The sequence below is a fragment of the Leishmania donovani genome, chromosome 9 (assembly GCF_000227135.1).
Source record: "Leishmania donovani BPK282A1 complete genome, chromosome 9".
Lineage (NCBI taxonomy): Eukaryota > Euglenozoa > Kinetoplastea > Trypanosomatida > Trypanosomatidae > Leishmania > Leishmania donovani.
In genome coordinates, this window is record NC_018236.1 from 456,859 (window position 1) to 478,193 (window position 21,335).

General features: G+C 61.8%; 8 protein-coding genes across 8 annotated transcripts; all 8 read right to left on the reverse strand.

Moving 5' to 3' along the window:
* Positions 1-989: 989 nt before the first annotated feature.
* Positions 990-2,366, reverse strand: LDBPK_091170 (hypothetical protein, conserved; the record flags this gene model as incomplete). The annotated part of the gene is made up of 1 exon (XM_003858747.1): positions 990-2,366. The coding sequence occupies one exon, from the start codon at positions 2,364-2,366 to the stop codon at positions 990-992; it is 1,377 nt and encodes a 458-aa protein (XP_003858795.1).
* Positions 2,367-3,363: 997 nt separating this feature from the next.
* LDBPK_091180 (mitochondrial RNA binding protein 2) lies at positions 3,364-4,092 on the reverse strand (the record flags this gene model as incomplete). Its single annotated transcript, XM_003858748.1, has 1 exon — positions 3,364-4,092. The coding sequence occupies one exon, from the start codon at positions 4,090-4,092 to the stop codon at positions 3,364-3,366; it is 729 nt and encodes a 242-aa protein (XP_003858796.1).
* A 974-nt stretch (positions 4,093-5,066) lies between these two features.
* LDBPK_091190 (mitochondrial import inner membrane translocase subunit tim17, putative) lies at positions 5,067-5,525 on the reverse strand (the record flags this gene model as incomplete). The annotated part of the gene is made up of 1 exon (XM_003858749.1): positions 5,067-5,525. The coding sequence occupies one exon, from the start codon at positions 5,523-5,525 to the stop codon at positions 5,067-5,069; it is 459 nt and encodes a 152-aa protein (XP_003858797.1).
* Positions 5,526-6,561: 1,036 nt separating this feature from the next.
* On the reverse strand, positions 6,562-7,257 carry LDBPK_091200 (hypothetical protein, conserved; the record flags this gene model as incomplete). Its single annotated transcript, XM_003858750.1, has 1 exon — positions 6,562-7,257. One exon carries the CDS (start codon positions 7,255-7,257, stop codon positions 6,562-6,564), a length of 696 nt encoding a protein of 231 aa, XP_003858798.1.
* Positions 7,258-7,771: 514 nt separating this feature from the next.
* Positions 7,772-8,629, reverse strand: LDBPK_091210 (hypothetical protein, conserved; the record flags this gene model as incomplete). Its single annotated transcript, XM_003858751.1, has 1 exon — positions 7,772-8,629. The coding sequence occupies one exon, from the start codon at positions 8,627-8,629 to the stop codon at positions 7,772-7,774; it is 858 nt and encodes a 285-aa protein (XP_003858799.1).
* A 975-nt stretch (positions 8,630-9,604) lies between these two features.
* LDBPK_091220 (hypothetical protein, conserved) lies at positions 9,605-11,824 on the reverse strand (the record flags this gene model as incomplete). The annotated part of the gene is made up of 1 exon (XM_003858752.1): positions 9,605-11,824. The coding sequence occupies one exon, from the start codon at positions 11,822-11,824 to the stop codon at positions 9,605-9,607; it is 2,220 nt and encodes a 739-aa protein (XP_003858800.1).
* Positions 11,825-13,697: 1,873 nt separating this feature from the next.
* Positions 13,698-14,288, reverse strand: LDBPK_091230 (hypothetical protein, conserved; the record flags this gene model as incomplete). Its single annotated transcript, XM_003858753.1, has 1 exon — positions 13,698-14,288. The coding sequence occupies one exon, from the start codon at positions 14,286-14,288 to the stop codon at positions 13,698-13,700; it is 591 nt and encodes a 196-aa protein (XP_003858801.1).
* A 1,271-nt stretch (positions 14,289-15,559) lies between these two features.
* LDBPK_091240 (hypothetical protein, conserved) lies at positions 15,560-17,734 on the reverse strand (the record flags this gene model as incomplete). The annotated part of the gene is made up of 1 exon (XM_003858754.1): positions 15,560-17,734. One exon carries the CDS (start codon positions 17,732-17,734, stop codon positions 15,560-15,562), a length of 2,175 nt encoding a protein of 724 aa, XP_003858802.1.
* Positions 17,735-21,335: the final 3,601 nt, after the last annotated feature.

Genomic DNA, 21,335 nt, shown 5'->3' on the forward strand with positions numbered 1-21,335 from the left:
GCCCTGAGACACCACGCTCTGAGAGGTGTGTGTATGTGTGCCCTCCTGTCACCAGAGAAAAAGAGAGGCCAAGTAGGAGAGACACACAAAGAAAACGTTCAGCACACAAGAGGGGCATCGCAACGACGTCCCTCACACGCCCTTCATCCACGCATACGCCAACGGATGTGTCGGTGCATGCGTGTATGATTGACTGACTTGTCCGCCAGCGAAAACAAGGGAATAGGAGCAGCAGCATCCGACGTGCCTGTGCAACACACACACACACACGCACACACACACAGCCCCACGTGGACACGCATGCATGAGAATCCGCCAACACGCATGAGAAAGAACCGTAAGAAAGACGAGAGGGGGTGGGGCGGGAAGGGAAGAGGGGGCAGCGACGTCGCCTCCCTGCCACACAGAGGAGGAGAAAAAAACACACAGGGACGTTACAAAGGAAAGGCGAAGATCAGAAAGACCGGCACGCCACACACGACGTACACCCACACACGCCTCACACTCACACGAACGTGCGAGTCGAAGGACAGACGCGCTACCACCGCTTGAGGGAAAGCTCTAAAGAAGAGTACAGAAAAGGAACACCAAACAAAACAGAAGCAGCAAGACACCCCGAGAACACGCGCCAACTCGCATACACTCAAGCACAGACGTGATCAATAATGTGCCGTGCGTGTGTGTGTGGGTGGGTGGTGGTGGGGAGGAAGCTTTTGCTCATAAAGAAGCATCCATTCGTCGTCATAGGGCGAGCGGAGCCCTCCTCTCCCCCCCCAACGCCCACACACACGCACGCTTACACATGCGCCACCGTCACCACCTGTCGCTTAACCACAGAGGCAAACTACAATCAGCGTCGTCCACGGCGCAGTTCAATGCCACGTGGAGGCGACACCGGAAGACAAGCACGGCGCGCATCACGGAAACGGTGTAGCCGCGCCGCGGTGAATGACATCGCGAAGGGGAACGCCGCATGTGCGCTCGCCCTTTTAGCGCCACTGGCGTGGGTGCTCCAACACCGCGGTGGCCCGCCAATCATTCGGGGATCGGCACCGGTGCTCAGCAGAGATGTCGCTCCGGCACGAGTCCTTACGCGGCGGCTCCGGCTTTTTCCAGGCATCTAGCGGCAGGCACTGTCGCGGCTTGGACTTGGCGATACTCGGGGTACTGCTACGCCGCCTCGTGGCGGGAGAGGAGGTGCAGCGGTCCTCCGTGGTACCGTTCGCAACCCCGTCGCTCGAGTGGGGGCTCATCTGAGCGTTCCCGTTTGCCCTCGTGGACGGCGAGGAGGTGCGCCGCTGCGGCGCGATCGCGGCAGGGTTACGCATCTCAATGCTGTAGCGACGCTGCGCAGCCATCATCTCGTACGGATTGCGGAAGTGGTAGCGAGTGTCCTTCTCCATCATCGAGTCGTAGAGCACGCGCAGCCGCTCTTGTTCAATCTCCTGCCGACGCTGCGCCGCAGCGGTCATGCGTTCCTGGCGGATGCGGCTGCTCTTCGCCAATCGCGCGTGCAGATCCTCATTGAGACGCATGCGCCGCACATACATGGCCTTCTCGCGAGCGAGCTCCTCGTTGACGATGGTGGACTCGCGCGCGAGCGCGAGCTGCGCCGAGCGCTCTGCCGCCTCCTGTCGGCGGTACTCGTTCTCCATCATCCGCTCCACTGCGACGCGCTCACCCTCGGTCATGACGCTGCTGCGGCGGCTGGCCAACGTGTAGAGGTCATCGATGACGCCGACGACCCCGTTCACAGAGCTGGCCCGGCGTGCCGAGATGCAGCGCGCGGACTTGACGACAGAGGTGCAGCGGCGGTACCGCTGCTCGTGCACATCCGCCAGCTCGGCGGCGCTGAGGCCGCTTAGCGAGTAGGAGCGGCCACGGCTGATGCCGCTGGTCGAGCGCGGCGACGGCGCCGCAAAACGTGAGGTGTGCGAGTAGCTGCGATGGCGCTGCGCTCCGTTCCCGTCCGCTTCAGCTTGAGAGTCCTCGTTGCAAGTGTGCGGCATCGGTAGTGCCGGTACACCGTGGGATGGAGCTGGGGCCGATGCAGCCGGCGCGGCAGCGGCCATGTCCGCCTCGACGTCGTCTTCGTCATGCAGATGCTGGTGCTGCAGCATATCATGCACATGGGGCGGCGGCACGGTACCCTCGCGCGGGGTGTGCGGTGCACCTCCCGTTTCCTCGAACGACTCCGCGAAGCCGGACGGCTCGCGCGAGATGTCGCCGTCAGCCACATCCGCGGACGTTCTGCGCTCTTCAGCCGCAGCGGTGTCGGCATTATGGGGCTCCATCGTGCTGTCGACCGGTTCATGGTGCTCCTCTTCCTCTTCCATTGGCTCTGCGCTGTGGCGGAAGAGAAACATTGGCGTTGACGCTGAGGGAGGTGGACAGCACGATGCTGATGTGATAGCTGTAAGAAGGCTGGAGGGGATGGGTGGTACCGGAGGGGCAGTTTGGTACAGCGGCAAGAGTGCTCGTGGTAGCTGCCGGTGTGGGCAGGAGGAGGAGCAGGTCACGTGCGGGCCGTGAGGACAGCGCCGCAAAGTTGCCACGTGCCGGTGGATGCGAGCGAGGGACGAGGGAGAGGCCGAAATGGAGGTGGGGAAGAGGTGCACGCAACAAAAGGGCGACTGAGGAGGGCGTCGCCCATATGTCTCGGTGGGGTGTCCGTGCGGGCGTGGAGTGCTTCTCTGAGACGGGCCACGCACATAATCGCTCACGTGAATACCGAGCGGAAAACGGGAAGGAAGCGAACGCCAGACAGACGGGGCGAACGACAGGGAGGGGCGCCTGCGTTGTCGCGCCGTCGCCCTCTACACGAGCAGGAGGAGCGGAGTTGGGTGCGCGAAGTGCGTTGATGGGCATACAAAGGCCCCCGATGGCATGACTCGCGGAAAGTCGTCTGTTGTTTTGCTATGCTTTGTGTGCAACCGCCGCGCTCACCTCTGCTGCATGCGTCCGCGTTCACTGATGTGGAACATCGCGCCCATGTTGACTTGCGTATACACAGGAGCACGCTGCCCTCTCAGGTGGAGAGAGGAGGTTAGTGGTGGTGGTGGGGGGTTGGTGGGGGCCGCGCACTCGCTCTCTGGCAGACACACACGCGGGAGGTGGGGAGGGAAGCAGCACAGCACGACGCCCGCTTAATAGACCGCACTTTTACACAAAATAGAACAGACGCGCCCCCCTCTCACAAAGCCTCATCCATGAACACCTTCGCTGCAACTACGCAAGTACGCACGCATGGATACCTACAGAACCAACGACAAAGGCACTTTTATTTGGTTCCTTCCAGTGCCACCGCTAGAATCCGGCGCCTCTTGTAACCGCCACTCCTCATTCGCTTCCCTCTTCGCTCTTCTACACTTTTCGGGAAAAACCAGTGTTATAATGAAGGGCCTGCGTGAGAAAGCGGTGCAGCATCAGCGACTCCGCCGCGTCGAACTCCACTGTCCACTCCACAGTTTCCTCATGTACGTCGGCGCCGTCCACCGTCTGGATCTGGCCAGTGGTCGGCTTCATGGACGTGCAGCGCAGAGTGTAGTGGTGCTTTCCCTTCGCTGCATTCGGCGAAAAAGAGGCATTCGTGAAGCGCGACTGCACCTCCAGCTTGCTCATGCGCCCCTCCAGCACCCCGAGGAAGCGCGCCACGTACACGGGCGGCAGAGTCACTGTCACCACCCTCTCGGCGCGGTTCGGGTTCGGCGCGCGACTGCCATCTTCACGAAGTTCGGCGGTGACACAACGCTGCCGGTGGTAGTCCAGAACGATGAAGCCGTCGCGGTGCACCACGCGCAGCAGGTGGCCTGCAGTGATGTCCTCGTCGTTCCAGTGCACAATGTCGAAGGCCGGTGGCATCGCGTCGCGCCGCCCTCGCTGACTCTGCACATTGCTATTTCTACCGTTGTTGCGCTGCGCGTTGTTGCTTGTGGGTGCCGCTGCATCCGAGGAGGCCCAGCGTGCCTGCTGCAGAGGGGATGCCTGGCACGCAAACTGACCCGTGTTGGCAGAGAGACCGCCGAAGACGGCCATGGCAGTGACGCCCGCGCGTTGACGCAGCGCCCACAGAGTGGGGACACGATGAAGCATGGCAACGTAGGAAGTCGAGTGTGGAGCAAGGGAGGGAGGGAGGGCGAATAGCGATCGATAGGCTCAAGCGCTCGATGATGCCTTTGTAAAGGTTCGAGGCGTGCACGGTGTGCAGCGATGCCGTTGCTGTGCTGAAGCACGCGTGTATTTGTGTTTGGGAGGTAAGAAAAGCGGAGGGCCAGAGGACGGAGGAGAGGGGGGGGTGCTTGGAGGTGGGGCTGGCGCGTGAGCTTGGTGGGGTTGGGGAAGGGGCAGCTATGCTGGCGCAGAGGGGGAGATCACCGGCGGCCCAAGGTCATTCTGACCACCTCGCTGCAGAGGACGTCGTCCTTAGCGAATCAGTTGGTTCAAAACCGTCACGACGGTGGAAGAGGAGGAGGAGAGGGGTGCGCACCCATCCACTGCTCAAAACCCCTTCGCGCTTGCGTTTCCGTTTGTTAGTCAGCAAGACAGTTATCGAGAAAAGAAGGGAGCTTCCGGGTGGTGGTGGGGGGAGGACGTCCTCAAGTCGTGTGTGCGAGAGACAGGAAGGGGGACGGCAACGACAACGGCGCACAGCCGGGCGCACGAAGAGGTGAGGAGGTCGGCCGTTGGGCCGGTGGGGTTACACGGATGAAGACTGTGAGTACCAAACACATCACAACGGCAGCAAGGGTGAGCATCTCCACACACACCGAGAGAGACACGCGAAGACGGTGAGCAAGGACAGAGGGGGAGGAGATAGGCGGGAGAGGATAGACGAGGAGGAGAGGGCACGCCAGCGGCTGCGAGAGTCGCCTGTGGGGTGGCTAGTGGCGGACGATCACCAACGTCGTGGACACAGCCGCGATTGCGCAAAATCACCACCGCGCCAAAACCGCACCTCACGCGCCTGCGTGCGTGCGTTTTCCACACTCGTGCCGCCCTCTGACGTGAGCATCCGCACCCTTCTCTCGTGTTGTCCACGAGCTGCTCTCCATTTCAACGGCCCTCGCTTAGTGCTGAGCCATGCCCATGGCATCCAGCATCTTCTCGAAAACCAGAGAGAAGGCCGCACCGCCCACGATGCCGGCCGCCAGACCGGGGTGCTTGTAGGAGCGCCACCCATACCCGCCACCAATGATAGCGCCGGCAATCGTTGGATTCCATTGGTCCTTGCGGCCGCGGCGCTTCTCTAAAGCCACCTCAATGCCGCCGAACAAGAAGCCGAAGAAGGCGAAGCTGCCGCCGAGGCGGTGAGCGCTGCGCAGGCTGTGGCGGAAGAAGTCTGCCGTTCCCATCGCCTGCGTGCTTGTCTCGGCCGAGATCATGGAGCCGAAGAGCGAGAAGCCGAAGCCCATGATGTAGCCACCAAAGACGTTCAACATTGCTGTAGCCAGTGTGCTGTCCTTGGCCACCATCATCGCCCGCTGGAGGGGCTCGATGGGCTGCCTAGGGTCCAAGATGGATGTCATTCTTCTGCTTTGCAGGCCTGCTTGCTGTTTTGGTACAACGCGGACGATGAGGGATGCCGTCCGCGTGCGCTCGACTCCGAAACACGTTGACACCGAACACAGTGATGGCCGGTGACGATGAGCGGTGGCGGTGGTGGGGTAAGATAAGCGGAGAGACCGGCAAGACGCAGAACGGGGATGAGAGACAAGATGGCAACGCGCGCATCAATCACGGTGTGAGATGGAAGGGAAGAGGGGGGGGGGGAAGGCTGCGGTGCTTCGAGGGTGTGATGCACCTTTCGAATACTTTTTCTAACCCTCGTCTCTTTCTCCCTTGGAGCAAGGATTGACGAGGCGGAGGCGTGTGCAGGTAGGCGACATTGCATGTTGCTGCGAGGTAAGGGTGATGGCACGCACATCACTACCTTCACCTCCCCGCACCGTACGCCGCGGAAATGTAATCGGAGCCATGCGGGCCATCCGTAACAGTCGCGTCGGCACCCTTCGGGTGAGCAGCGAAGGAGGAGGTGGTGGTGGTAGTGGGGAGGTGAGGGGTCGAGGCGCGACGCGCATTCCTTGGTGTGTCACGCTCTTCGGCGCGTTTTCTGTTTCCAGCTTCAGTTCCTTGATCGTTCAGGGTGTGTGTGTGTGTGTGTGTGCGTGTGCGCGCCCTCGTGCGTGTATGAAAGGCGGAGAGGGGGCTTGCCCGGCTCTTCGCTTTACTTTGCTGCTCACGGCCATGGCATATATACATGTACCTACGAGGCACCCCCACCGGAAGCACCACGACTGCCATCACAGCGCTGACTCAACTGTGCACACCATGCACACATACACATGCAACACAACTTGGTTTGAGAACATGCCCATCTCCCCCCCCTCTGTCGGCTTGCGCGAGGGTGTGTGGGTGCGTGTGCTGTGAGCGCATCAAGAGGAAGGAGAGACGAACCTACAAAGGCGCCCTTTCTACGAGAACGCATTAGTGTGTGCCGGCCTTCCACTTGCACGCTAGTCAGCTCGCCCAAGTCCACGCATGCCAGCGCAGCACTGGCCAACTCTACATTACAACTTCCGGCTTGCTCTGAAGGACGGCGACACGCTGCTGGGACTCCTCTCCCCACGCATCGATGCTGTAGACCGCGACAAACTCGCTGTAGCCGGAGAGAATGGTGAGTCGGATGAAGCGGATATCACGCCCAGCGCCTTCGGGGTCTAAGTCGAACGTCTCGGTCTGCGGGCCACCGACGCCACCGTCCGCCGCCGCAGCTGCTGCGCTGGGGTTGCTACTGCTGCCCCCGACGGAACCGCGCGCAAGGGTGCGCTCTGCCATGACTTCGAACGCCGTCGGCGTCTCCCCGCAGCACTTTTCAACCAGAATGTCCTTCGCGTCATTCAGGGCCACGGACAGCTTCGAGATCTTTGCCGAGGCGGCGCGTGTCTGCACAATTACCTCCTGCGGGAAGCCGCCCGTGGTGAGCACAAACGATGTGGGGGCCTTTGAATCCGTGATGGCGGTCCCAGGGAGGTTGTCGTCGTGGAAAGAGATGAAGTGCACATCAAAGAACACGCGCGAGTTCGTGGCCGCCATTTTCGCTTTCCTTTCGGTTTGGGCGTGTTGCACTTCCGGCAGGTCACGCCGCGTCTGTGTGCGCTGTGTCGTCACTCTGTGGGGTTCCCTGCGCTTCGGGTGGGGGAGGATGGGGAGGGGGAAGGGGGAGGCATGGATCGGGGAGCCGCTGCAGGTGGTCAACATCTACGCTCACCCACAAGCATAGGCAGAGAGAGCGCCCACGGAGACACCCAAGCATGCGTGTGCACGTGAGAGGCCGTGTGTTGGATGCCTTCATGGTTCCATACCCTCCTTTCTTGTACGGCAACAGTCAACGATGTCTTTCTCTACGTGCGTGCGTGTGTGTGTGTGTTAGACCTTCGCCAGTATCGAAACCACATGAACGCCGCCGCCACCACGGCGGCGCCCGCAGCATGCCCTCCATATCGACGACGTGGCCACAAACGACGTTTGCGTAGTGGTGCACGCTTAAACGCATATTATTCTCTTAGCACATCAATGAATGCGACGGACACACGAGCCAGCGACGGGGAGGGTGGGGTACATCGACATGAGGCGCTAAGCAAGCCGCGGCGGCCGCCGCCCCGATGTCCTGCACGGACAACCCCTCACCCGTCCGTGCACACTCACGCACACCCAAGCACACGCCAACAGCATCAAAACGCAGAGTAGGAAAGCGACGTGCCGCATAGGAGGCTTAAAGCTCATCTCGTCCGCGCTTCCGCCCTCCGCGGCCACCACCGCCGCCGCGGGCCTTGCGTCGCGGGCCGAGTTCCCAGTCGCGCGAGTACCGCAGTACCTCTTGGTCTGGCCGGTTCACGTTGCCGCTCTCGTTGAGGTCCCACTGGCTACGACTATTCTTGCGGCGCTTCCGGACCTCTGCGATGCGGGCGTCATGCGCCACCTCACGCTGCACGTTGCGAATGGTTTTGTTGAAGACCTGAAGTGTGCCGCTGTTCATGTCGTACGTACCGGACTGCTTCAACGGCGTCGGGTCACCAACACGCCGGAGCAGGTGCGCGCGACGGAGCTGGCGACGTTGAAACATCTGCACACGCCTGTCCTTGGCCGCGTGCAGCGCACTGCCTTTACTATAATCCACAGCTTCCCCATGCGTCAGCCTCTCCCATGCGCCGCGCTCCCGCAGCTCCTTCTTCTGCTGCGACACCTGCGCGAGTCGCTCCGCGTACGGCACAGCGGTTTGGTTCGCGCAGAGGACGGCGTCCTGGCCGCGCGTGCGCACGTTTGCGGGCCGCTTACCACCGATGCGCTCAAACTTCTTCCAGTTCTCCTCGATGCGCTCCTCCATCGTCATGTTGTCGGAGTGCAGGGCCGCCGTGCGAGTGTAGATGTCCTGCAGGTCCTCGTTGATGCGCTGATGGTGCACGAGCAGGTCGCGGTGATCAGCCCGCTTCTTCTTGGCATTTTGCATGTACGACGAGGCATGGGCTTCGTTCTCCTGGTAGTGGATGCCGCGGTGCAACGAGCGCGGGCCTTCGATCTTGTTACGCTCCTTTACGAGCTGCCGCGTTGCGCGGCTGTGCAGAGGCGGCATACCTCCCCCTCCCCACGCGTCGGTCGGTGTGTTTCGTGGACAGCAGCCACGACAAAGAACAGCAGAGATGAGGGGGCGCACTGTGCGGTGGTGCTCACCGGCAAAAAGCGTGTGGACGGCTCCCCCGCAGCACTTATCTGTATGTCGCTGCGAAGACGGCGCTGCAGCCAGCTGGAACACCCAGAGAGCTGCGTAGCCACAGCGCGTGGGGGCGTGCGTACGCACACAAGGTCACGAGGATCTAGCGAAGAGAGAGAGGATTGAGGCGAGTGAGAGGGACAAGCCGGACGGGGTTGCACGCAAAATGCTCCGCTGTACGAAAAGGCATCCAGTCGCGGCACAGATATGATACGGCGCATCTGCATCTACCCACCACCACTTTTCGAACAGAGGGGAGGCGGAGGCAGAGAGAGAGAGCGAGAGCGGGCGAGGAATCACGACGCACTCTGCTCGTGTGTGTGCGTGTGTACGTGTTGCAGTTGTGTAGCTAGGCAGACTGGCGGAAAACCCGCGCGCCCTCTTTCTTCCTCCCCTCTCCACTTTGTATACGTTTACGTGTACTTGATTGCCGCGCCTTCGCTGAAGCAGAGCAGTGATGCGTCTGTGTCCCTTGTGTGTGTGTGTGTGTGTGTGTAAGTATGTGTATAGATGTGGATGTCGCTCGCCGGCCCTTCTCTTGTCCAGTCCACACACACACACACACACACACACAGATGACACCATGTATACATCCATCAGCGAAGACGGCTAGCATAAGGAAGGGGAGTGGCGAGGGGAGCCTCCCTGCGCACGCAAATCCGGTGATCAGCCGAATGAAAACACCCAAACAAACGCCGGCACAAGACAAGGTGGACAAGAGGGAGAGCAACGGCGTCCTCGTCGCTGGGACAGCGTCACCAGCTCACGCATCCACCACCACCAACGACCGCAACGAGAGACCTATTCCACCACGGTGAAGAGCCCGAGGAAGACGGCTCAGAGATCTTGCTTCAGCTCAATGCGGAACTTCTTACCAGCCCTCGCAGCCGCCTCGGACGTACGCCGCATCGTCTCATTCAGCGCCTGCAACGTCGCGTTGAGGTGTGCGCCGTCTGTGCCGTTCTGGTCCAAGAAGGCCTGTTGCTGGTTGAGCAGGTTGAGCAGATGTGCGTGGAACTCGCGACGCTGGCGCTCTGCAACGGCTTTCTCATGCGCCTCGTTGATGCCCAGCCAGTCCACCATGTAATACGTGCCGAAGCCTAGGAGAAGAAACGCAATCAGAGGCACCCACAGGGCGTTGAGGTAGGCACGCCAGTAGGACGGCAGCCGATGCGCCTCCTCATACCCGATGTGACCCTTGACGTACCGAAACAGCTTCGGGTGCTCGCACAGACCTACCAGCTCATCGGCCGTCCCGGTCTCCACGTAGCCGTCGACGTTCTGCATCACTGCTGAGTACAGCTGCTCGTCTCTCTGGGCAGCATTCATAGTCGGGTACGCTGCCTCCATGCTCATGTCGGACGGCTGTTCGTTGCCACCGTCCGGCGACAGCGCCGGTAGCGGCGGCCGCGTGTCGACCTTGTCATGGCCGTTTCGGTCCACCAGGCCGCCCTTGATTTTCTCCAGCAGCTTCACGTTCTCGATGAGGTTCGCGGCGGCCTCCGTGCGCGGCATCGTGCGCCACAGCTGCTCCATCGCACGTAGCGCCTCGATGTCCTCCTGCTTTGTGGGCTGCGGCTCGTAGAGCGCCTTGAGGGCGGCCTTGACCGCCCTGCCTCGACGAGTATTGAGGGGCCCCGTCGCTGTCGACGATGATGATGTTGTGGCGAGTTTTGCATTGTGGGCGCCTCCATCCACGGCGCTGCCTTGCTTGGCGGCTTCGGCCGTCTCCGCCAGCGCCCGCCACGCCTGCACGTGCAGCACCACCTTGTCCTTGTACAAGTCGCGCATCAGGCTTGCCCACATCGGGTCGTACTTGAACTTCTGCTTTACACCAAGGTAGCACAGAGCACTGTGGTACAGGTTGTCATGAACAAGCCGCAGCATGACTTGCTGCGCGGCCGCCTCGTCGCCATGCGCGTACTCGCGACTCTGCCGTTGCACCTCACGCACCTCCTGCGCGAGAGACGGCTGCGCGGCGTAGAGGAAGGCGTCATCGGCGATGCGGTCTGCCGAAGGTTGCGTCTTGCGGAGTGCGTAGAGGTTGTAGTACTCCCACCACATGTCCATCACCGTCACCACGTTTCCGTCCTGCGCGGCAACGTGGGCCGGCTGCAGGATCTGCCACAGCGCCTCCTCGATGACAGCCGGCTCGATGCCGCGTCCCGGAAAGGTTGGACCCACACGCTTCACAGGTCGGGATTGAGGCGACGGTACCGTCTCTGGCGAATGGGCAGCGGCTGCGGGACCCCTGTCACCGTCCTCAACGACCTCGACGCGCGGCGCCGGCGCCTCCGCGGTCTCGGCTTCCCAGCGAACAACCACGTGCGGCGCAACAGGCACCATCGGCTCCGTAGCCGATGGCCGCGAGTCCGAGCTCAGCAGCAACACCGGAAATTTGTGTAAGAGGAGCGCGCGGCTCAGCTCGCCGCCTGGCACCTCCCACTGCTTCTCCCCGCCCACCAGGAAGGCGTCCCGCGTCAGCAGAAAGGGGTGCACAAACGGGCAACACTGCGCAAACTCGAGGCACAGGAGAAGATCCAGCGCGCGCGCCTTCCGCTCATCCAGCGCCTCAGTCGGCCTGTCCTTCTCCCACGTCGGTTGACCCATCCCGCCGTTCTCATCAGGCGCAGCAATGAAGGAGAGATGCACGGCAAGGTAGCAGCTCTCGGCGTCAGCGCCGTCGGCGAACACGACGCTGCCCATTCCACGATTCTCGTCGTAGAACAGCGCCTCTACAGCGCCGTACTGTTGGAAGAAGCCACGCACAAACTGCTTCGAGTAGGCGACCGCCGACGCTGGCGTCGTGGACGGCTTCGTGGCGCCCGGCGCTTGGCGCCGGTAAGGCTCCATGCAGGGGAACCCGGCGAAGAAGAGCTCTTTGGACGCCACCAGCTTGCGCCCGCTCCCTTGCTGCACGGGGCGGGCCCGACCGCCGCCGCCTGCGACGACCTTGGCCGCCGCTGATGTCGGCTCTGCACGCTGTGTCGCGCGGCGCCGTAGAGACACCGCCGCCAGCGTGTCGGCAGACGATACAGATGATGACGTGTGTTGCATCCGTGGAAAAGCTCTGGTGCGCGGCCACCAAAACGACATGGCGGCGTCGGGGATACGAAATATGCGTGGGGTGGTGAGGAGAAGGTGGAGGGAGGGTGGACGCATTTCGACCTCTCTGCTGTGGCGCCAACTTCGACCTCACGCTGCGAGTCGAAGAGTAGGCGACGAGTGTGCAATCCTGACTAAGTCGTGAGGGTAGGGGGGGGGCGTGGTGCGCTGCTTCTTCCATGTCCCTCTCCCGTTGCCCCCGTTTCTCCCGTCTCTCCTCATCCTTTCCCCTGCACTCTCGCATGCCCACTCGTAGGCCCACTTCCAAGTAGAGGAGGAGGCGTGTGCGTGTGTGCCCATGCGGAGAGATAAGGAAAGGCAGGCCGAGAAAGACGGGGCTGTGGCGGGGAAGGGGAGGGCGGAAAGGGAAGGCGCGACACCAGTTCGACTGGAAGCTGCCCCTTCCCGTTATAACCCCCCTCCCTCCCCCGAACAACGCGTGCTGTTGTTGGTTCCCAAGAGGTTTTACTACTCTACGATGATGCACTTCAGTCCGTGGAAGGAGAGAAGCAGAGAGGAAAGACGCAGTCAGGGAGACAGACGGGGAGCACCATAACCAACACCATCACCGCCAATAAGAAGGGCCCATGAAAACAACGTCGGCCCACCGAAAACTGTGCCGCGAGGAAGATGAAGGGAAGGGAGGGGCCCTCCCTCCCCCCCAAAAAAAACGCACAAGATACACAACACCGCCTTCACCGCCAGCCACTCACTGGTGCATCGCGCGACTCGATGAGCGTCATCACATCGACATCGGTGTCAAGGGGTCATCGGCGATCGCCCATCGCCACGGCCCATGGCGCGCTTCGTAGACGTAGAAGCGATGGCGGAGGTGTGAGGCGCACACCCAAAAAAAAAAAACGTTGAAGACAACGATGGAAAGAGAGACGAGAGGAGGATGTTGAGGGAAGGGAGGGAGGCATATAGAAGAATGCGAGCAAAAGGTACAATGGACGAGCGGCAGGCTGGGCAGGGAGAGAGAGACGCAGAGCCGCGTGACGACCACGGGCATGCCGTGTTACAGCCTCGCGTGTGCGTCTCAGCTCTAGCTCTGCCTCCACTTGACTTTACAATCTTCCGCCTCATTGTCAGTGGGGGAGGGGGTTCAGAGAACGAGCAGCCGGACACGCACGCACGCACCGCCATGTACACGCCAGCGCGTGCTGCGCAGAAAACACAAAAGGGTGAGAGAGAGAGGTGTGTGGAGGGAGGAGGGGAGGCGAAACACAGGCGAGCACACGTGCGCAGACCCACCGGATCACCGGCCTGCTGCATAAGTTGGACAGAGGTCGGCGCCCCGCTTCCCTGCCTCGACTCTTCCCACCCACCCATGGACGCACGTCGCTGCCTTCCATGAACGTGTCCATTCTCTCCAGTTCAAGTAAATCCTCCAGGCACTGCTGCAATGACAGCGAAGACGCTGGCCGGGGGCTGAGGAGGAGGAAGGGGGGGGGGGCAGAGACGTCTGAGAGGGGCGCCTGACAGTGACACGGACGTCGGTGAGTGGGGGAGGGACGCGAGTGTTGGCGGCGGGGTTTCGTCGCACGGTGAACTGGAAAGAAACAAGAAGTCAAGCACTACAGGCGATGAACGAAAACAACGGGAATTACGTGCCATACGCCTCCTCGTCCTCCTCAGCGCAGAGAGGCTGATTCGGGCAATGTCAGCAATGGGTTGCAGTGAGGGTCGGGATGAGAGAGAGACGCGTGAAGGTGAGGAGGGGTAGCCTCCAGCGAAGATAAGGACAGAAAGGAAGGGAGGGAGACACCCACGAGGCACCCTCACCCAGACGTGCACACAGGCGCGCAGGCACGGGCGCGTGCTTTCAATACACATTCGGGTCCACCGATTTAGCGTACTCCATCTCACGCCGCAGGTGACCCATCTCCTCTTCGGTCCACTCGTTCTGCATATGCAGGAATTTCCGGATGCGCTCGGCGCCCTCCATAATGTCCGGCGCCGCCTTCGCGATCTCGTCAATGCGGACCGCCATGTAGGCGGCGCACAGCGCGGACAGTTGCGAGAAACGCAGGAACAACGCGCAGTTGAGAAGATCGACGAGGTAGTCCTCCCTCTCCGCTTTCTCAACCAGCTCCATCTCGCCCGCGTACACCACGCTCCGCAGGTCCTGCGTGAGGGGGCGAGGGATGCTGCTGGTGCGCTCGTCAGGCGGGAGCAACGCGTACGCGCGCACCACGTCCAGCACCTCCTTGCTGTAATCCGTGCCCTCCGCCTTCACCGGCTCCGTGTCGCCGTCGTCCACGTCCGACTCGTCCGTGTCGTCAGTGCCAGCCCGCGCCGCTCGGAATACCTGGTCCATGTTCAGCATGCCCAGCAGCTCCTTCGCCGTGGCCAGCGGCATCTCTACCGAATAGCCGCTGACGTTGCTGATACGAAAGACTTCCTCATTCGACATTGCTGCGTGCGAAGCAGTGCCGTTGGTAGTGTGTTGATCTCTGCAGAGGCGTAGGCGCGAGAGAGATGCAGCAGTGGCGTGTGTGTGTGTGTGCGTGGCAAGAGAGGATGTGAGCGCGGATTCTACATACAACGCGACATTGTCGAAGGGACGAGGAGGGAGGCACATGCACAGAGAGAGGCAGGAATGTGAAAATAAGGGTGTGCGCGCGCGTGCGTGTGTGTCTGTGGCAGAGCGGCCGGGGACGGCACGGAAGCAGCAGCAGCAGCAGCAGCTGTTCCAACAGTGCGCACACGAGAGAGGAACACCGAGGCAGATGGCGTCCGCTCGAGCGCGGTACACCGAACACGCTGCTGGAATAGCAAAGAGAAGGGGACGAGAGGGCGGTGGAAGCGCGTGCCGCCCTCTCGGAAGAGCTCTCCCCCATCTCAGCTCTCACTCACGAGCACGCCTGCCGCCCTCCTCTTCCCCACTCTCTGCAGCACAGAGGTACGCCCCAACGTGCCACGACCACGCAACGCACCGCGAGACCTACGGCCCTCTACGAGAAAACCAAGAGAAGCGAGATGATGGAGGGGAGGATGAACGGGGGTACCCCCCGCTCCTCCTCGCATGCGTGCTTCCACATTGGTGTGGGGGCAGTCTGACGCACACAGAGAGAAGGAAAGCAGGGGCTTCTGGATCTGCCTCTTCGTGTAGATGATGGCCTTGATACTGTTGCATGCTTCTGCTGCTCGAAATCAGCGCCATTCCGTCCCATGTGCACATCCAGAGACACCCCCGAAGACAACGACAAGCACACCACCTGTGAGTACAACACCAACACTCATCAACGTACACCGCCCAACAGCCAGACACGCTAGCAGACCTGGGAGAGGGAGGGGGAGGGGGGGGCGGGTGGATGGAGAATAGGCAAGTCGAGCGGGCCAACTCGAAAGAACAAGAGGAATCAAAGCATGAGCGCCTCCGCTGCCCAGGCAGCAGCCATTACAAGGCACACTAACAAAGGCATCACAGGCAGATCGACGACAGCGGCGGCAACCAGCAATGAGAGGCGCCGCCCTCTCCACGACTCACGCATATCCGCACCCGCACACACGTGCACCTACATCGGCGCGCACACCCAAGCATCAGAGAACGACGAGGCTGGCAGCGGGGACGGTGATATCCTTCAGAGACATAAGATGGGAGCCAGGCGGCATCCCCGGCGGTGGCGGCGGCAGCTGCACGGTGCCCTTGCTCCTCCGTATTCTGCTCCCGTCAACCGCCCGCTACTCGGACTCCTCATTCGCTGGCCACTCATTTTCGATCTTCAGGCAGTCCGTCTCCCGCCGACTCCAGTCACTTGTCACACGAAGACACTGCCGAATCAGATGCGCCGCCTCGAAGTTGTCCGTCGCCCCGTATGAAGCTCGGATCATGAAGTCGGCCAACCACCCGGCACAGAGGGCGTGCAGGGGCTCGATTTGCAGCTGCTTCGCCGCGGCCATGACTTCTATAAGCGTGCGCACTCCCTCCGGCGGTGGCGGTGGGGCCATGAGAGCTGCCTTCACCTTTACATCCCCCAGATGCACGCTCGGAGAGCCGTAATCGAAGCCAGGGCAGACGTCTAAGATGGCGTGCGACGCTGTGAGCACCGTCTCGGGTGCGCCGAGCAAGTCCATGTAGAGGAAGTCCTTTTCCCATGGGGAGAGAAGCGCCACTAGCGGCGCCGTCAGAGGCGCCGGAATGGCAGTGGGCCCACCCAGAGGCGACCCCGGGGTGCCGAGTCCTGTGCCGCGCGCCGCGCCAGCTAGGTAACCCCTTCTCACCGCCCCACCACTCGCGCACGGACCGCCTGGCGGCGCTCCAATCGACATTGGGCTGAAGGATGAGTCGCTGACCGTTGAAACTTCAGTGTCGGCGTCGTCCTCGTCACTGTTGTCCGAGGAGGACCCCGACGTGATCGACAGTGAAGACGCGGAGGAGGTGCCCGTTGCGCTGCTGTCTTTATCGTCGTCGTTCCCACTGCTGTCACTGCCGTGGCGGCCGCGCCGATACTTGTGACGCCGATACTTGTGGCGCAGATGCTTGCGGCGCTTGCCAGCTGCGGCTGCGTCAGCCGCTGCCTGTGCCTCCGCCTCGGCGAAGTGCTTCATGTACTTGATGCACACGAGCAGCGTGGAGGAGCGAATATTGACGGTCGATGCGGCCGCTGTAGGTGGTGCGCCAGCGGCGCTGGCCGCGGATTGGGCGACTGGCACAGCGGCTGCGGCTTTGCCAGAGCTTGGAGAGGCGCACGGCGAGGCGGATCGCACGAGGTCGAGCACAATGGCGCTGGACGTGATGCGGATGCCGCCCGCGTAGGCGAGGCTACTCGTGAGGGGCTTCACGCCGGCGCCGCCGCTGTTTCTCTTGGTGGCGAGGGCAGTCTCTGCGGCCGCACTGGCTGGCGTGGCAGCGGGTGTGGCAGAGGTCAGCGAGGTGTGATCCATTGGCGACGGCACGGAAACCGTAGCGGTTCCTCCTGCGCCAGGTGCGAGTGGAGGCTTGGTAGACGGCGAGAAGCAGCCAATGCTTTCTGTGCGGCTTGACCTAAGCGCGGGCAAAATGCCACCCTGTGCACCAAGCCCGTCTTCGGCTATCATTGCCCCGACGTCGTCCTCGTCCGTCATGCACGGCGTGCGCTGGTGGCAGCTGCTGGGGGAGCACCAATCCGGAGGCGGAGGCGACGTGCTGGGGCGGCCGCTACCGCTGCGAGCGCTTCCAGTAGAGGCCATCGCTGCTGCTGCCGCGGTGTCCAGCGCCACTCTTACGTCCGCCCTAGCTGCATCTCCCTTGGCTTCCTCATCGAAGTCGTCGTCTGCCTCGGCTGCACCAACCTTGACGACGGTGCTGCTGCGCCGGTGGCCTTTGCTGCGGCCGCCACCAGACGTGGTGAGGTGCGACGAGGAGGAGGTCGTGTTGGAAGTGAAACTGGACGAGGTCGAGACGACTGGGTCCCTGTGGCGCCGCGCGCCACGGCCATTCGGCATTGCAGCGGTAGTGTTTGCCGGGCTCCCTGACTGCGGCATCAACTCGGAGGAGGACGAGGAGACCTCTACGCTGTCTAATCCCTCGTCGCCTAGATTGCGAGAGTCCCGCGAGGGTCGCTTGCCTCCACTCGCACCAGCAGCACCCTCATCGCGGCCTCGTTCCTCCTCGCTTTCTTCGCCTTCCTCGCCGCTGAGCACGCTCGGTGTCGACTGGTCAGTATCCATCAGCGTCGACTGAGAGACATGCGAGCTGCGGCTGGAGGGAGAGGTGACAGTGGCGACAGGGGAGCGCGCGCTACGACTCTTGGTGGTGGCGGCCGTGGCTGTTGAAGCATGTGCGGCTGCCCCTGTCGGCGTGCTGCATAAATTTCCACTGCGGCTTGCCTCAACGCCGACGGCGGCGGTGGAGTGGCGCAACGATGCTGTCGACATCGGCGACGGCTGTGCGTGGGTGTCCAAGTGAGGCGTATGAGTGGAGCGTGGCACTCCTGCCAGTTCGGTTGACACCCCCGCCGCGCCACTGGTCCGCGTCGGAGTTCCGCCGTTGCTCTGCGACTTCAACGGGCTCGATGTACTCGACATAGAGCTCTCCACCGATGAGGGCAGCACGCTGGCGGTGCGGTCTGAGTCGGTGTCCCCATTGTCGGCACCGCGCAGGTTGCTCTCCGTGTCGCCTGAGGCCCGTCTCGCCGCCGACGTCCCCTCATCTGCATCCGCCAACTCAAAAGGCGGCGCTACTTTCTTAGGGTGATGTGCGCCCTCTTCGTCACGGGTCCGCGCGCTCTTCGTTCGGGCCGCATGCGGGCGCCTCTGCTGCCGCTTCGATCCCGCGTCGTCGTCGTCGTCGGCATTGGCAGCGGCAGCGGCGGTGGCAGTGCCTCTGCCGGACGGCGGTGGGGCGGCGCCGGCACCACCGCCGGTACCCACGTCTTCCAAGGCGCCGCTTGTCGCCGTCACATCACTCGCGGTTTCTTCGTAGAAGCGGGCAATGTAGTTCTCATCTGGGGTCTCCTCCAGGTCATCTGCCGTGGCATCGCCTTCGTCGTCGTTCGCATCCGTCGGGGTGCAGGGTGCGCCGCTCCGCTCCTTCACTTTCGCTTGATAGACCTCTGCCCATCGACGCACGGCGTCTTCCAGCAGGTGCGAGTGGGCGATGGTGCTGGGGATTAGTGAGAAGGCCTCCCCGTCGCTCGAGATGATGGTGATGGTGGGTTCCTTGGGTGCCTGCGCCGCCTTGGGCGGCGTCGTCGTCGCCGTTACTACAGGCTTCGTTTTCTGCATTCTCACCTCTGCCCTTCTCGCGGGCCGTCGTATCCCTGCGCCGCTGCGGCTACCCCGCCTGCTGTCAAATGGCACCTAACTTGTTCCCTCTATATTGCGCGCGCTTGCTACGTGTCTTCTCTTGTCTCGCCCTCCCTCACCGCTTCAGCTTGCTGCCGCTGCTGCCGAAGTGTGCGGCGGCGGCAGGAGGCACGAGGAAAGGGAGGGACACCAGCAGCACGGAGACAAATACGCAGCGGAGGAACGACTCGGGAAAGCAGGAGAGCACCGTCGTTGACCGCCGAAGGAGTCCTGGCTGCTTCAACGGTGTGCCGGTCTTCTCACGAAGGAAGAGAGGCGTACGAGAACGCCACGGGCAAACAACACGACACCACACACACACACACACACACACACGGCGGTAAGCGTATGGGGTGATGATGAGGGAAGGGGAAGGGGAAGGAGGAAGGGCGTCAGCAGGGCTGCCAAACACACACACACACACACAAGGAGGATGAGCTGGCTATGTAAGCAGCGACAACAGAAGAGTTGCGCGGCGACGACGGCACGCACACAGGAGTGGAGAGAGCGAAGAGCAGATGGTGCACCCCGTAAGGCCAGTGCGCATGTATCGTTGCGCTCGGGATGGAATGGAGGGGCCGGGTAGGAAGCTAAATTTGCGGAAAGACGAGGGAGAGGGGAAGGGGGAGGGGGTGCACGCTAACTCAACGAAACGAAGGATCCAAGACACAGACTTGCAGGCTCATGGACCAGCAGGCCGACTCACCTGTTCCAGGGTTTGGGTCGATCACCGCAGCAAACAACGCAGTGCAACAGCGGAACGAGAAGATGAAGGAGATCAGCACCCAAAGCAGAAGGGATATGAAGTACGTAGGCTGAGCCAACTGACCCAAATCACAACGACAGGAAGAGATGAGCGACGGCAACAACGGTGGGGATTGATTAGCGTGTTATTCAACGAAAAACGCAGAGTAACAACGGCGTAGGCGTGCGCGTGTGTGGCGGTGGTGGTGGTGGTGGTGGTATTAACGTGCGCGATGCAGAGATGTAGTGCGAGCGAGACAGAAAGCGAGCCAACCAGCCGGCCAGACAGACAGAGATGGCACCCCAGCTAAACAAGAAAGACGCGGCAGAGGGCGGCGGACAGCAACGACAACACCAAAGAGACGGGGAAGAGAAGTCTAAGACAATTGAAAGATGACAACGAGGGAAGGGGAGAGGGGGTCACCGATGCCATGCACACACGCATACAGACAAACCCCTCCAGACAAGCACGCGAGCAGGGTAGTGTGTGTACCCCGTACTTTGTAGATGAGCAGCTGGGAGATGATGAAGAGATGTGGATAAGAGTTCAGTCGCGATGAGAATCGCCGCGAGTGTCGGTATGAGCCATGGGAGCATCAAGGTGACGGAGAGAGAAGAGGAGAGGAAGGTCAAGCTGAAGAAGCGGTACACTCGGCACTGGAGCGAGCTCCGCCGCAGGCGGTGGAAGATGCGATGGAGGGGAGCGGCCAACATATCTGAGAAACAGCTGGCAACAGCATCTGCCTGCCAGTGGCAATAGCAGCCGCGTGAGTGCGCATCGCGGAACCGCTGTCTGTCTTGTGTGTGCACCAGTGCAAGATGATCGTGGTCCCCTGCTGGGCAGCATCAAGCTCGCTTTCCCTTTTCCTTTGTCTGTCCTTGGCTAGGTGTGCAGGAGCTGAGGGAGAGAAGAGGCACGTGCGCTGCTTCCTGCTGCTGGCCGTGGGTCGTCTCGCGACTCGCTCGCGCTATCCATCGCACTCATACACGTTCCGCTTATCCACTTCTCCTTGGATGCACGCCTTCTGTGGCACTGCCGCCTCGAACTCCCCACAGTCGGCGCTCCCGCGCCTTCTAGCCCGAGGACCGCGGTCTGGCACAGCTGCGTGGCAGTGTGGGGGACCCCCCTGAGTCTAATAACGAAGGATCGCTCTTACCAAGTCTACACCGGAAAGGCCCTGAAGACGGTGTGTCGGCTGGATGCAATCTCGTTGTGCGCATCGTATGCACATGATCAGGGCAACCAAGCCAACAAGCTGCCAGCCTGTGTGCACGCGCAACACAGCGGCGCCGGCATACACTCTAGCAGAAGAAAATGCAGCTCCGTGGTGTGTCGTCTTCCCGCGTGGCAAGCTTCCACCCCTGTGAGCAGCTCATTATCGTCTCTTGTACGGCGGATCATCGGACCACCCGACGGGCAGCTCTGTCTTCCCAGCTCTTTGAGAGTTGTTGTTGCGACTGGTGCTGCCCCTCGGCGCGGAGAGGGCTGCCAGAATCTTCGGCCGGCTAGTGCCTCTGCTGCCTAGTCCGCCCTTCACCTCTCACGCAGTGCAAGACGGCGTCTGAATTCGCCTGCTGCCGGACTCGGTGCACCCAACACGCTTGACAACGGTGGCGGTCTCTGTCGGGGTGGTGACTGGTGAAGCGATGAGCCTAAAACACTCGTTCTGTTGAGCCGGCGTGTCGTCCTCAGAAAAAGAGGGGAGGAGAGAGTGCAGGGAGCGAGAGGGGCGTGCGTGTGCGTTGCAGCTGCCATGCTGTGCAAGCAGAGGACAGGATAGACGCCAGAGGCCATGCAGGCAAGGAGGGGGTGGGTCGTTGGATCACGAGGCCGCACACATCGCGGCTCTGCCCCTGGGCCCTCAGGAGACGGCAATGTCGCCTTTTCTCGACGGCGGCCACTAGCCAGTCTGCGCAAAGCCCAGCAGCGTGCAAGCGACCTCTGGCC